The sequence below is a fragment of the Podarcis vaucheri genome (assembly GCF_965113315.1).
Source record: "Podarcis vaucheri genome assembly, chromosome: 16".
Lineage (NCBI taxonomy): Eukaryota > Metazoa > Chordata > Lepidosauria > Squamata > Lacertidae > Podarcis > Podarcis vaucheri.
In genome coordinates, this window is record NC_138754.1 from 20,320,998 (window position 1) to 20,337,041 (window position 16,044).

The window sequence follows — 16,044 nt, forward strand, 5'->3', positions numbered from 1 at the left end:
ATTTCAGTCTACAACCATGAGGGCTAGGAACTTATTTTAAAAATTCAAGTATACAGTGGTACCTCGGGTTACATACCGCTTCAGGTTACATACGCTTCAGGTTAAAGACTCCGCTAACCCAGAAATATTACCTCGGGTTAAGAACTTTGCTTCAGGACATTAGCTAAAGTGGTGCTTCAGGTTAAGAACAGTTTCAGGTTAAGAACGGACCTCCAGAACAAATTAAGTACTTAACCCGAGGTACCACTGTACATCGTACCCTCCCTCTGCCTCTGGCTTCTTCTAATTCTTAGGTAGGCACCATATTCTGTACTCTGTGACCTAACAGTGCTGAGGGAGACATCCAGCTCCTCTGATTCCTTGCACAATTCAGATGCCTTTAGCTCGTAAGACTTGCTAATCTGACTTGTTGCTGGCATCATCTGTCTCAAGAGACAATGGAGTGCACTTCTGGAGGTGAAGTCAAGTCACTATGTTAGCAGCATTAAAGTGACCTCTCCAGAGCGCAAGACTGGATAGTGTGCATGGAGGTCTTGGGCTGCCCAGACGGAAGACTCTTGGTCTCGCTGATGTAGTCCAAAGGAAAGCAGAGCAAGATGTTTGGCACCAACTTGGCTGCAGGAGCTGCTGGAAGGAGATGTACAAGGAGCCATCCAACCGCCTTAGGGACTCCACTCCAGATTTGTGTAGGGTTCACACCTTAGCCTTTTCTTCTCCTGAAGATATCCCACAAGGCAGCAGAGGTTTAGGATCAGAGTTTTCCTTCTTTTAGATGCACTACCTTCCCAGGTTATAATAATAAAAATTTATTATTCATACCCCGTCCATCTGGCTGGGTTTCCCCAGCCACTTTGGGCGGCTTCCAACAAAGATTCTGAATACATTAAAATGTCACACATTAAAAACTTCCCTGAACAGGGCTGCCTTCAGATGTCTTCTAAATGTCAGGTAGTTGTTGTTCTCTTTGACATCTGGTGGGAGGGCGTTCCACAGGGCGGGCGCCACTACTGAGAAGGCCCTCTGCCTGGTTCCCTGTAACTTTGCTTCTCGCAGTGAGGGAACCGCCAGAAGGCCCTCGGCGCTGGACCTCATTGTCTGGGCAGAACGATGGGGGTGGAGACGCTCCTTCAGGTTGACAAGCCCCATCTGCCCCTCATTTCCCTCTGCAGCAGATATCGAAATTGCCTTCTTGACCTGCTCAACCTGCTAGAGCCTGTCTTTGCATGCAGAGGAAGTCCCTAACTCGCTGAAGGGTTGAGACCCATTGGCTACCCTCTCCTGATTTAGCCGCCCAGACAAAGCTAATTCCCAGGGTGTGGCTGTAGTCTCACACTGGTAGCTTCTAGGAGCCACAGGTGAGTGCAGGGTGGGGGACCAAAGGTGGAAAACCTATCCCAGAAGGCATATGGTGTGTCTCCCACCAGAGGTGCTACAAAACTTGACTGAGTGCTCCTGAAATGTGAGGATGGCCACTGAGGAAACAGTTTGGCTAGTTTGCACATTGGTAGGCGGGTCTCTTTGGAGGCCTGTTTCCTCGACAGCCACTGCAAACAGCTTTGATATGAGCTTTGTCACGTCATCCTCCGGATGAAGAGCAGATGGTTTGGAAAATGAGCAGGATGGAGCTTGTGCAAAAAGAGGTGGTTGCCATGTTCTCTCTGGTGGTGGCAGAAAGCAGTTCCTCTCCCCCCCCCCCGCCCAGCAATCCCTGACTCCATCGCTTGTTAGCACTGCTATTTATTAACGGATTCCATTTATATGGGCTACCCCTCCTCTCAAGAAGCTGAAAGCATTTCTCTCTCTCTCTCTCTCTCTCTCTCTCTCTTGCATCCGCACAGCCCCCAAGATTGCATTTAGCTCTGATTCTTGCGTTGCAGGAGCGGGTGGCGCTGTGGTCTAAACCACTGAGCCTCTTGGGCTTCCCAATTGGAGGTTTGGTGGTTCGAATCCCCGCAACGGGGGGGATGAGCTCCTGTTTCTCTGTCCCTGCTCCTGCCAATCTAGCAGTTCGAAAGCATACCAGTGCAAATAGATAAATAGGTACTGCTGCAGTGGGAAGGTAAATGGAGTTTCCGTGTGCTCTGGTTTCCATCATGGTTTAGTCATGCTGGTCACAAGACCCGGAAAGCTGACTGTGGACTAATGCCGGCTCCCTTGGCCTGAAAGTGAGATGAGCGCCACAACCCCATAGTCGCCTTTGACTGGACTTAACCATCCAAGGGTCCTTTACCTTTTTGTTTTACCTGGGCTAGAAGGCCCCTGGGCTCTCTTCCAACTCTGCAATTCCATAAGATTGGGCTAAGAGTCAGTGAAAGGCTACTGTTCTGAAAACCAGCAGAAGGCAGTATTTTCTCCAAATCTCTCCATTTTGCAAACAGAAGCCTTGAGGGGGTTTTTTTGTCCACTGGCGGGGAGTTCCTTTCCAAATGCACACACCAATCCCTTACTGGGGGGAAAACTCAGCCTCTTAGGAAATCACCATTCCAAGTTCTGGTTTGTAGCGTTAAGTGCCTGAAGTTTATATGATGCTTTAAAAAACAACAAAGAGGGAAAAAATGTAAATGCAAAGTAAACTAAACTTCCAGATGTTTAAAGATTTATGGGTCCCTTAGTTTCCATGGCAATAATGATGTCAGGCAGTGAGAATGTCAAAAGTCAGTAGCAGGCGGGAAGGGGGGGCAAGTAGAAAGCTAAATAAAAGGGAGGAGGGGCCCCCTTTTTTGTAAGAATAAGAAAAGCTACCCCCAAATTAGCTTTGTGTTTAAAATAGCAAAGCTGCATAAAGGTCATGGGTTGGAATTTGCAGCATCTGTGATGGAATGAGAGTACATGTACGTGGGAACCCAATGATCAAATGATACCACGAGTGATTTGGAGCAGGGATTTTTATTTTCTGGAGCATTCGGAGTTTCATTCCCCACCCCTTCTCTTTTAAGTTCACTGTTTATTTTTGAGATTTGTTGCATAATGCGTAAGATTGGATTCGAACAATTTGATGATGGTGACAGCGACAAAGGCAGCAGAACCGTAATGTGATGGGTTGCATCAGAGAAGTGAAAGGAGCCATACCTGAGGGTCACAGCTAGGCATAAAGACCAGTTTGGGAAGCTATAGGAAACATTTGATCAAGGATCATAGAATTGTAGGGAACGTAAGGATCATCTAGCCCAACCCCACGCAACGCAGGAATCTTTTCCCCAACTTGGGCTCAAGCCCATGACACTGTGATTAAGAGTCTTATGTTCTACCAGCTGAGGAGGTCTGGGTAATAGGTTCACCCAGAAGTAGTAGTAGTAGTAATTGTTTTTTTGTAGTTTGGGGTGTTAAAATGCCCCCCCAGCTATATGCTGCTAAAGGGGATCCCATGTGCCAATTTGCCATATTTGTTTTCATCCCTGAAAACGCTGGGTCAGTGTTTCCAGGGTAAAAGACCTGTCTCTGGTCTACCATAGAGTTAGTATCTATGTTTGGCCCCAGGGCGTGAGCTCCTGTTTCTCTGTCCCTGCTCCTGCCAACCTAGCAGTTCGAAAGCATACCAGTGCAAATAGATAAATAGGTACCGCTCCGGCGGGAAGGTAAATGGTGTTTCCGTGAGCTGCTCTGGTTCGCCAGAAAGCAGCTTAGTCATGCTGGCCACATGACCCAGAAGCTGTACGCCGGCTCCCTCAGCCAATAAAGCAAGATGAGCCCCGCAACCCCAGAGTCATCCACAACTGGACCTAAAGATCAGGGGTCCCTTTACCTTTAGCTTTATGTTTGGCCCCACAGGTTTAAATAGCAGTTTGGAAATGGATGGCAAGGTGGAGTGGGGGTGGGGTACTTTGATCAGGAAAATGCTTGCGCCGTGGTTCCCCTGAATCGGGCCCTCTTCTTTTAGACGGTAGCCTAGTGGCTAGAGTGGAGTGGAGAACCCTTTTCAGCTGGAAAGCCACATTCCTCCTGGGGCAATTTTGGGGGAAGTGCTGGGCAGGGCCAAAGACAAAAGTAGGGAAAGGATCACAGTCTGCCTACCCTATGCCAGAGTGGCACACTGGATTGCACCTGATGCCACCATGCTTGTCCACTGGCTTTTTTCAGAAGCATACCAAAGCTCCCTTGGGCCCTTTACTCACACCCCCTGCCCTATTCTGTCCCTCGCCAGAGGAGCTGAGGCAGCTGAGTGGAGATGTGCTGTTTTTGCAACCCTCTTAGTCCTGCCCCCTTGATGGGGGTCAACCTCACCAACCCCCAGGTATTCTCCAGTTTGTTTAACAGCGGTACCTCGGGTTAAGAACTTAATTGGTTCCGAAGATCCGTTCTTAACCTGAAACTGTTCTTAACCTGAGGTACCACTTTAGCTAATGGGGCCTCCAGCTGCCTCCAGCTGCCATCGTCGTGCGGTTTCTGGTCTCATCCAGAAGCAAAGTTCTTAACCGGAGGTACTATTTCTGGTTACAGGTAGGTAGCCGTATTGGTCTGCCATAGTCAAAACAAAATAAAAAATAAATTCCTTCCAGTAGCACCTTTGAGACCAACTAAGTTTGTTATTCGTATCAGCTTTCGTGTGCACGCGGGTGGCACTGTGGGTTAAACCACAGAGCCTAGGGCTTGCTAATCAGAAGGTCGGCGGTTCGAATCCCCACAATGGGGTGAGCTGCCATTGCTCAGTCCTTGCTCCTGCCAACCTAGCAATTCGAAAGCATGTCAAAGTGTAAGTAGATAAATAGGTACCACTCCAGCAGGAAGGTAAACGGCGTTTCCGTGCACTGCTCTGGTTTGCCAGAAGTGGCTTAGTGATGCTGGCCACATGACCCGGAAGCTGTACGCCGGCTCCCTCGGCCAATAAAGCGAGATGAGTGCCGCAAGGCCAGAGCCAGTCATGACTGGACCTAATGGTCAGAGGTCCCTTTACCTTTACCTTTAAGGTGCTACTGGAAGGAATTGTTTTATTTATTTTGTTTCAGGGTTAATGGAGTCTGTAACCTGAAGCGTCTGTAACCTGAAGCATCTGTAACCCGAGGTACCACTGTATTTTTTTTCTTTTTTCAAAAAAGTCATTGTGCATCCACTCTTGGATTTGTTTAAGCAAGGAGCAGGTGATAAGTGCCCAAAACAAAATGTTGGTTTTGCCTGGGTTGTACAGGGAGTGGCGATGAGATTGAGGCTTCTTGACATCGTCAGTAGAGCAGAGCAGCATTATTTCATGAGTCAGCGTTAATAATCCTAACAAGCACCAGTTGTCAGCTGGCCTTCAAGAGTGAGTTTCCCTTCGGGTTTTGTTTTGTTTGCAGATCGTGGAAAGGAAGTTGCTGAGTCACAAGCAGATTCGAGCTTCTGCTTTCTTTCCAGAGACCTGGGACCTTCTCTGCTCCTGCAGGAAGGCATTAGTCCAGGGCAGGGGTCTTTTCCCCCCAGCCCGAGGGTCAAATTCTGTTTTGGAGAACTGTCCAAGGACCTTGCACCTTGCACCTGTGGTGCACCTGTGGTGGGCAGGGCCACACAGTGGCGTAGCGTGGGGGGTGCAGCGGGGGCCGGCTGCACCGGGCGCAACATCTGGGGGTTAGGGTTAGGGGGCGCAAATCCACGGGTTAGGGGGCGCAAATTACTTCCCTTGCCCCAGGTGCTGACAACCCACGCTACGCCACTGGGGCCACAGGCAAAAGTGGATGGAACCACAAATGTAAATGTTATTTTAGTAGCCTAGTTTCTTCACTCTCCTCCACCCTCCACGCAGCCAAGGACACATTCCAGCCAGGCAAAAACACTTTGCACCTGTGGTGGGCAGGGCCACAGGCAAAAGTGGATGGAACCACAAATGTAAATGTTATTTTAGTACAGTAGCCTAGTTTCTTCACTCTTCTCTACCCTCCACGCAGCCAAGGACACATTCCAGCCAGGCAAAAACACTTGACAAGAGAGCAAAGGATTCTTGAGGGGTGTGGCCTGTGGGGAGGGGTGTGGCCTGGGAAGAGTCTTGAGGGCCAGGTAGAGAAGCTTGCAGGGCCACATTTAGCTCCTGGGACTGAGGTTCCACACCCCTGTACTAAGTTGTGCTTTGGCTGTGACTCCTGCTTTGGCAGGAGTGTTGGACTAGATCAGTGCCTCCCAAACAGTTTTGGACTACAATTCCCATCATCCTTGACCAGTGGTCCTGCTAGCTAGGGATGATGGGAGTTGTAGTCCAGCAAAGCCGGAGAGACCCAAGTTTGAGGAACACTGGAGCAGATGATCCTTTGGGTCCCTTCCAACTCTACAATTCTATGGTCCTATGTCAGGGGGAGCAATGGAGGGTTAGGCACTAACCAGAGTCTCTATAGGTATGTGGCTTTTCTGGGCGCTGATTATCACCAGGCACTCCCATCTACATTGGCAGAAGTCGAACTTGTATCAGTTACAGGCTGGAACTTGGCAAATACCTGCCAGTGTTCAGCAAGCTGTTATCAGCTGGGGGTTATCAGCTGATCAGGTTATCAGCTGGGAGAGGGCAGGGTTTTGTTTTGTTGCGCACACAACCCAAAAAAGAAGTGTCAGTGGAATGGAGGGTGTGTGTGTGTGCGCGCGCACAAGAATGCAACAGCAACTCCAGCACTGAGAGCAAAAGTTGGGTCCATCTAGCTGAATGACATGAGGGTGCTGTGGTTTGAAATGGAGGGCTTTTATGTTCAGCTCCGTTAGTTGACCAAGGGGCTCAGCTGGATGATGCAAGTGGTCCCTTTTCATTTCCAAAGATTCTATTGTCATATATTGTACTAGGAGCTGCCCCCTCTGCTCACTAACCTCTTTGGCTACTCCCTTCCCTCACACTAGCCAATCCTCCCTCTCTTTATACCTTTCCTACCCCCTTGACTATTCCCCCACAGCTCACCCCAACCCAGTAGGCAGCCACACAAACCGCAGTGTGATGACACCCTTACGTTTCTATGTATATAAGAAGATACCAGTACTAGTCCTACTCAAAATATGAATGGATGTAGAGTACATGGAATTGGCAGAAATGACTGGCAGAATCCGAGACCAGGGAGAAGAGGCGGTGGAAGAAGAATGGAAAAAAATTAAAGACTATCTACAGAAATACTGTAAAATTAATGAATGTTAAAGGGACGTTGGATTGAAAATAAGCGGTGTTGGTTAAAAGATTAATAAGAATATGTAAATATGGATTGACAATGGTGGAAAATATATATTTATTATAGGTTAAGATGTTGAGTAAGGATAAATGACAGAGGGCAAGGATTTGCTGAATTAAATATCTGAAATGGAATACAAAAAGGGAGGTGTGAGGAGGTCAAGAAACTAGTGAATGAAGTATAAGATATGAAAATACTAATTTTTTTTCCTGTCTTGCTTTTTGGTGTTTCTTCTTTTTTCTATTCTGTTAACTGTTTTCTATTGTGTACTTTTATGTGTTTTGTATTTTCTCATTTTTGTAGCTTCTTTTGGTTTTTGTATTTTATGTTTAAATTTGGAAGCTTTTGATTGCTTATGAAACTTTAATAAATATTATTATAAAAAACAAAAACAAAATATGAATGGATGTTGCTAAGTTAGGTCCACTTATTGAGATGGGTGTGCTCCGAGTAGGGCTAGCACTGGATACAAGCCTAATGCTTTTTAATTTATTCTTTAAGTAGTAGTAGTTTATGAATGCTTGGGCCATAGGCCATTCACATATAAGGTAGATGGGTACAGTACAAAAACCAGTAGTATGAAATACTGCATAATTATTATTTTTTTTAGTAAGTGAAGCTTTATTCTGTTTCTCCTGCTCTAAAACGATTTCCTTTTTTGTTCTTAATCTGGTTTATTGCCTAGATTTGGTTTTAATGTGTTTTTTTCCCTTCACACCTTGGATGTCCTTGCCAAGAGTGAAGAAGAGGCATTTTTGAATATATTTTAAAATAAACTATAGTAAATATATATAAATATAAGTTTCCTTCCCTCTGAGTGTAGAGGCGTATGTGATCCAAATCTTCATAGTCTCTCTCTCATATCTATTTATCTAATCAGCTTTGGGGGATATGATTATTTCATGGTTTATATTGCTGCTGGTTTTCCCGTCCTGTTTAAAATAAGGCTTCGTATGAGTGCTGTCGTGGCCTGTGAAATGTTTTCCGACCCCTTTTTCCATTTTGAAGAGTTCTTGTTTTGTTATAATGAGATGTTTTAATTTTTAAGGTGCATTGATGCATGCAAGCTGCGTTTCGGAGGTCTTTGCCCTGAAATATATATAGATCCTCAACTACTTGTGTTATGTACTGAAGTTCTCACTCTGGGCCAGCAGGGGGATACTATAGATAGTTTTCACTCAGGTCCACATATGCAAATAAAGGATTGAAAGTGACGCTCAGTGATTGGATAGTTACAGAAAATGGTTGCTGTTGTGTTCTAGTGGAGCTCTATATAAGCAGGCTGGCTGAACCCTTCAGTTCAGTTCTGTTCTGGCCTGTGAATAAACCCACTACTTAACAACTTCCACGCCCCCTTTCAGGTCAAAGACCCCCTAAACACAATCACATATACAGTCACTTTAAAGTGGCTACAGTTACAGATAGGTAGCCGTGTTGGTCTGCCATAGTCAAAATAAAAAAAATTCCTTCCAGTAGCACCTTAAAGACCAACAGAGTTAGTTCTTGGTATGAGCTTTCGTGTGCATGCACACTTCTTCAGATACGTGGCTAGTTACCCAGGTATTTAAAGGAAACCTCCTTTCCATTGGGAATGGTAGGACGGAAGGCAGGGAGCCCGCCAGCAGGGGGAGCCAGAGCCTCTGGCAGGCAGAGCCAACTGATTCTAGCTGAGTGCCCATCTTCCTCTGCCTCCCTGCTGAGTTCTACAGTGGGTAAGATGCTGAGACTGTGAGGAGGAGCAAGCTGACAGCCAGGGGCATCCCTAGACAGGTTGTGAGTAAGAAGGCAGGCCAGTGGAGGCTGCCTGAGGGCAGTCTGAGCTTGGTGGGGCAGTGCCCCCGCCCACCTGCCCAAACGGCCTGCCTCTACTGCTCCATTCATGCCAATGGAGGCTTCCCTTTCAATGCAAATGGATATTCCAGGAGAAAATGGTCCTTCCTGGTCTTGTTTTGCATGGCAGCCAAATCCTAAGGGAGATGTTTGAGCATCTCCTGACAGGTTAATTTGTATTTCTTTTGCAATGCAAAGCAGTTGTGAGACTTCCAGTTTGATCAGAGGAAGAGCCTTAACCCTTACTTCTGCTCTTCTCTGCCTCGAGATTGCACACATGGCTTTTCGGGGAAACACAGTAGTGGTGACCTGTAATATGATCTCATCCCCCCCCTTCTTTTTTTCACCACGAAGGATTTCTTAATACTGGAACTTGTGGTGCAGGTGTTTCTGGGGGTGGGGAAGAAAATAAATCCAATCTGAATGTAAAGACAAATCAACCGCATTTGTGCTTTCTGAAACAGTGGTACGCAAACTGAAACACAGCCACGCTTCAGAATGAATACTGTGAATTGCAGTTTCTCCAGCCCAGGCTACATGCGCTATGGGAAGATGTGCTCAAAGTGCGTAGTCTGATTAAAAAGTGTGCTATATTTTTGGAAATCGGTTTGCCAAAAAATATCAGGCAAAATTGCGTACAAAAATCAGTCGCAAACTGCTAGTGAACTTTCATGAATAATAAGAATAATAATAGTAATAATAAATAAATAAATAAATAAATAAATAAATAAATAGCCTCATGTGGAAAACTGAACTTAAAATGGGGGTGGAAATGAGAAAGGGAGGAAAATTGAAATTGGCATATTTGCCCATCCCTAGTGAAGGGTGCTAGTGAAGGGTGGAGTTTACAAGTATGTAAGGGTTAAAAATAAATTAATGGAGTGTCTGTCTGTCTCTTCTCCCCATAGTCACTTCAGATCAAATTGAGAATCTGCATCGGCGATTCAAGCAGCTAAGTGGGGATCAACCAACTATTCGGTACAGTATTACCTATTCTTAGCCCTATATCATGATGGATTTGTTCAGTGCTTTTCTTCTAAAAAGATGTTTACGGGTATTCTCATTTTGACTCAAGAAAATCAACATTTTGTAGTTCAAATCGGGGGAAATAAATACAGTAAATGGACAAAAGATTCACAAAATGTTTAAGGGTATGCATACCCTTGCGTACCCCCAGAAAAAAGCACTGGATTTATTCTAAGTGTGGATACTTAATGAAGCCCAATGCTAGGAGGGTTCACATGTCACATGACGTAGGGCTGCCAGATGTCGGGAATTTCCTGGACATAGGTGGGTAAACAGTGTCTGGGTGGAAATCCCTTGAATGTCTTGGAAAATTTGTTTTTTTATGAATTTCCTTTAAAATAGCTCCAAACCTCTCTCTCTCTCTCTCTCCCTCTCAAATTTTTTTTTTTTTTGGGGGGGGGGAGCTCAACTTTTGTGTCCGGATTTTCACTTTTTGAAATACAGCAACCCTACATTAAGCAATTGTACAACCTCTGTCCCTGTGTACAGAAGTAGTTGAGCTGTACGCACGTAAGTTATTCCTATGGAACTTTCAACAAAGTATACAATCCTGTAGCAGAGACATCACCTTGCCAACAAAGGTCTGTATAGTTAAAGCTGGTTTTCCCAGTACTGATGTATGGAAGTGAGAGCTGGACTATAAAGAAGGCTGATCGCCGAAGAATTGATGCTTTTGAATTATGGTGCTGGGGGAGACTCTTGAGAGTCCCATGGACTGCAAGAAGATCAAACCTATCCATTCTGAAGGAAATCAGCCCTAAGTGCTCACTGGAAGGACAGATCCTGAAGCTGAGGCTCCAATACTTTGGCCACCTCATGAGAAGAGAAGACTCCTTGGAAAAGACCCTGATGTTGGGAAAGATGGAGGGCACAAGGAGAAGGGGACAACACAGGACGAGATGGTTGGACAGTGTTCTCGAAGCTACCAGCATGAGTTTGACCAAACTGCGGGAGGCAGTGGAAGATAGGAGTGCCTGGCATGCTCTGGTCCATGGGGTCACGAAGAGTCGGACACAACTAAACAACAACAAATACAATCCTGTGTACCTGCATACATGATACTTGAGCTGTACAGACAGACAAGCATTCACTATTTCACACAAACACTTGTACATGCATGTGTACAGACAGCTTGTACCTGTGTTCAGGGTAATAATGTGTGAACAAGCCTAGTCTCATCCATGCATGAGACAGAGGTATCCAAATCTTGAGGGTGATGGAGAGAACCCGAGTGTTGAAGTAGTACAAAAAGGTTTAAGGAGGGGATAAAACCTCATGAGTGAACTTGTACACTGCTTGGAGAATTGTTTTGATCAAGCAGTTTACAAATTGTGTTGTTGTTGTTGTTTGGGGGGGGGGATAATCCACACCCTTTTCTATCATTCCAGTGAGGACTGGGGTGCTCAGTAGGCATGCAATGCTGTCTAGGTGTGTTTTTGGTGGGGAGGGGGGGTGGAATGAAAAACTGAGCGAGGTGCAATGGGATGGAGTATCCCAAAAGATGGTATAGCTGGCGAACTGAAACCCTGGAGCAATGGTTCCCTAACTAACCGCCCCCCCCCATTGGACCACTTGAAAATTGCTGACGGTCTTGGTAGACTACTCCATGATTAAATCCCCCCCTTTTTGGTGCAATTGTAATGCACTGTGTTACTTATTTCATTTTATTGTATTGCGATTTGAATTCTGTGCCGTTTGGATTGCAATACAACATAATGCAATAGATAATGAAAGAAGCACTAAAAACACTATTAAAAACCAATATGAATGATGAATGCAATGGATGTGCCATCTCCTTGTCTTCAGCCACAAATCCAAAGGCTCACCACGGAACAGCTGAATGAAGTTTTTGAACCGCTGGTGGTCTGCGGACCACAGTTTGGGAAAGACCTCGCTGGAGCACTCCATGCTGCAACATGTTGATACTTTTAACGGGGAATGTGCTGCATTCTTAGGAAGATGCCATCCACTATGGCTGGCAGCAGCTCCCTAAGATTAGGGGCAGGTATCTTTCCCAGGCCTGGAGATGCTGGGGATTAGAATGATGGCATTTTAGAGTTGGAAGGGACCACAACGGTCATCTAGTCCAACCCCCTGCAATGCAGGAATCTTTTGTCCAACGTGGGGCTCGAACCCACAACCCTGAGTTGAAGAGTCTCATGTTCTACTGGCTGATCCATGTGATTGAACTGAACAGCATTTTGCATCCTCTATCTCTGAGTAATGGCCCATTCCCAATGCACCAGGAACAGGTGATTAGTGACCCTCTAAATTAGTGGCTTTCAAAGGTCACAGACTCCCCTTTGAAGATCTGGTAGAAGCTATGGACCCCCCTCCCAGAAAAATCCACACCTATACATGAAATGTTGCATACAATTTATTTTATTGCATTGTGTGGGTTGATGGAACCCCTGATGAATCCCATCCATGGAGCACAGGTTAAGCATCCCTGTTCTGTATGATTTTTGACTCCAGCTCCCATCATGTTTGACCGCTGGCTGTGCTGGTTGGGGCTGATTAAGTGCCATTGTTTATACTGGGTTGGAAGAACAGATGGACTGGACGGAAGCAGCTTCCCCCGTTGCACAGCCAACTTCACAGGGAAGGGTGCAATGTGGAGACTGGTCCTTGTCAAGGTCTGTCCTGGGCCGATCGTCCCATCAAATAACGGCTTGCTAATCATTTGGCTGCTTTCTGCCCTGTTCTCTCCCGTAATGAGATTTTGCTCCTCCAGGCCAAACCCCAGATGGCTCTCTTGAAAGCACAGGCCTTTCTCCGTACAAGGCTTGCGGCTTTTGTGGGGAAGCAGGCGAGGCCATCGACCAGGAGGAAGACAGGAAGACACCTCCTCTTTCCTGCTCCTACCACTAACCCATGCCTGGTGCCTTATCGCCAACTGGGTGGGGAATTACAGGGAGAGGAATCTACAAGACCCATAATCTCTGAACCATGGGGCTGATGGGAGTTGGGAGTCTCAGCAACCCTGGCTCCTCATCCTTGGTCCAGATCAGGGAGAGGGGGAACCTCCGGCCCTCCAAAGGATGCTGGACTACAACTCCCACTGGCCCCACATTACCCCACTCTTACTTACCATCCCAGGCCGCCCATCTGCGGCCACATTGTTCTTTCTTTTATCCGATCAAAATGATCAGATAACAGCAAAGGTTGCTAGGTTTATCGAAGGTGCAATGAGATTAAGGGCCACTATCTGAACAATAATCTTGGTAATTTGATTCCCCATTTTACCCACTGTTGTCTTTTTATTTGTATGTATTGCTTGTATTATGTTGCCATGGCCGTTGGCCAATGCGAATAAAGTTTATCTCATCTTATCTTATCTCACTGACCCCAGCAAGCATAGCCATTGCCCAGTGAAGATGGGAGTTGTGGTTCAATCAATGTTGTGTCTTGATGCTTATGGAGGGGAGGGCGGTGTTCTGAAATGTTGGCTCCCAACTCCTACCCATAGTTTGATGTCAAGTGAGAGGGAGAGTTTCCTGCGCTGGTTTCTCCTCCTGCTGCTCAGCCGGCTGGCCTCCACCTGCGCTGCACAGCAGCTTGACCTTTCTGTAGGAAAATATACAAACGGTTTCAGGCAGAGTCGCAGAGGAGGCTCGCTCTGTAAGGGGGCAGATGTCCTGCCAAGAGGCAGGAGGGAAGCCGCTTCGCCCCTTCCTTAGAAAACCAGCGGAGAGATCCTGAGGTCGCTGGGAAAAGGTCACCCAGTGAGCTTCATGGATGAATGGGGATTCGAACGTTGGCCTCCCAAGTCCTAGTTCGGCACTTCAGTCATCACACCACATTGGATATTAGAACTCTTATTTAGCTACAGATAGGTAGCCGTGTTGGTCTGCTATCTGCTATCTTGGTATCTGAAGAAGTGTGCATGCACACGAAAGCTCATACCAAGAACTAACTTAGTTGGTCTTTAAGGTGCTACTGGAAGGAATCTTATTTAGCTAGTTACTGAACTTATATCCCTCTGCTTTTCCCCTTCGAGCCGAGGGTAGCAAACTGGTGTGCCATTTAAAACAAAGCAAAGCATTCTATAAAACAGTTCAAAACATTCCCAAAGCCATGAACCTAAAATCTTCAAAATGCAAAAACAACAAAACCAAATCAAACCAAACCTCAGCTCTGCCACTGAGCCTTGACCCTGTGCTGAAGAGATCGCTCATTTGTCTTTAGAAACCTGTCTCTCTCTCTCACTATTTCTTTCTCTTTGTCCTTTTCTACTTCCGCAGCAAGGAGAACTTTGATCGTGTCCCTGATCTGGAGTTCAATCCAATTAGATCCAAAATTGTCCAGGCCTTTTTTGACAAGAGGTAATGTTGTGGGTGCTTGGCCTCCCCGGGGGGGGGGGTTTGTTCTCTATAGCAACAAGAACTGTGCAGCTCTCCTTAACCTTGAATCCCTCTCCACACATAAGCCATTAAAGCGCATAAACAAGCACCTAAAAACCAGTCACTGAGGCAGCTTCAACGTCCTGTTTTTCAGTGCCTGCTAAAGGTGCTTTCGTTAGACAAAATTACAGACGTGTAATTTCATTAGGCAGACTTGTCGATAGAACCAACCATTTCAAGAACATTCAGATAATTTTATTATGCCTACTGTTTTTTAAGGTCTGGTTTTATTGCTATTCTTCTTTTATTCTAGTGAATATTTTATTGCATTTTATGTAAACGGCGTAAAGCTTTTTATTATTATTATTGATATTCAATGGTCTATAAATCTTGCCAGATAAACAAAATCAAGTATTTCATTTGGTGGCCCCTGTTTGATGGCATCCCAAACATTGCCCCCCTTTCCCTGGGTGCCTTCCGCCTTCCTCCTGCATCAGAAGGATGAGACTATCAGTGGCTTACTAGCCACGATGGCTGTGTTCTGCCTCCATGGTCAGAAACAGGATGCATTTTGCACAGTGCATAGTTAAACTGTGGAACTCATTGCCACAGGAGCCAGTGATGGCCACCAAGCTGGATGGCTTCAAAAATGGGTGTGCGCAAATTCATGCAGAATAAATATGACTTATCAATGGATACCGGGCATGATGGCAAAGCTCTCTTTTGAATACCAGTTGCTAGAAACTAATCCAGAATGCGGCAGCTAGACTGGTGACTGGGAGTGGCTGCCAAGACCATATAACACCGGTCCTGAAAGACCTACATTGGCTCCCAGTATGTTTCTGAGCACAATTCAAAGTGTTGGTGCTGACCATTAAAGCCCTAAACAACCATGGCCCAGTATACCTGAAGGTGTGTCTCCACCCCCATCGTTCAGCCCGGACACTGAGGTCCAGCGCCGAGGGCCTTCTGGCGGTTCCCTCACTGGGAGAAGTGAGGTTACAGGGAACCAGGCAGATGTCGAGAAAATAAACAACTATTTGACTTTTAGAAGACATCTGAAGGCATCGCTGTTTAGGGAAATTTTTAATGTTTGGTGTTTTATCGAGTTTTTAATATTCTGTTGGAAGCCACTCAGAGTGGCTGGGGAAACCCAGGCAGATGGGCAGGGTATAAATAATAAATTATGATTATTATGAAACCACAGGATGGGAGTGTTCTCTCTCTTGTGCTCAGGTCCTGTTTGCTGGTTTCCCAACATGTGAGAAAAGGATGCTGGGCCTGATTGAGAAGGCTTTTCTTACGCCCCATGCTGTTGCTGCCATTTATTTATTTTTGCAACATCTACATGGTTTCATCCTCAAAATGCCAATGCATGCTTTTTAAACGCTGTTGACCTAGATTTCCCCTTGCCACAGAAAATCCAGTTAGTCAGACCAACTCATCACGCCTCTGCAGTTACTGTTGGTGTAGACAATCCTTAGCACTTTGGGGACTTTGGCTGTGTGTGTGACGCATTCCATTCTTCTATGGATCTGTTTGCAAATGGCAATTGTCACATTTAAATTCTGTAAGTAAACAATTTATCCTCTGCTTATTTTATCACAGTTTATATACTGCTTGATTGTAAGCAGAAGGGAAAACCTCAAAGCAGTTTACCAAAAGAAGAGAACAATGACGTTATCAGTAAAGACGTGAAGCTTTCAAATTAAAATCAGTTATCAGATAAATGCAGATTA

General features: G+C 45.8%; 1 protein-coding gene across 1 annotated transcript in view; it reads left to right on the plus strand.

Annotated features, from left to right (window-relative positions):
• TESC (tescalcin) overlaps positions 1–16,044 on the plus strand; it is a 32,928-nt gene that overhangs the window by 13,056 nt on the left and 3,828 nt on the right. Inside the window, exons 2-3 of the mRNA XM_082202928.1 lie at positions 9,845–9,914; positions 14,207–14,287. Coding sequence (XP_082059054.1) covers positions 9,845–9,914; positions 14,207–14,287 — 151 coding nt within the window. The remainder of the gene's footprint in view (positions 1–9,844; positions 9,915–14,206; positions 14,288–16,044) is intronic.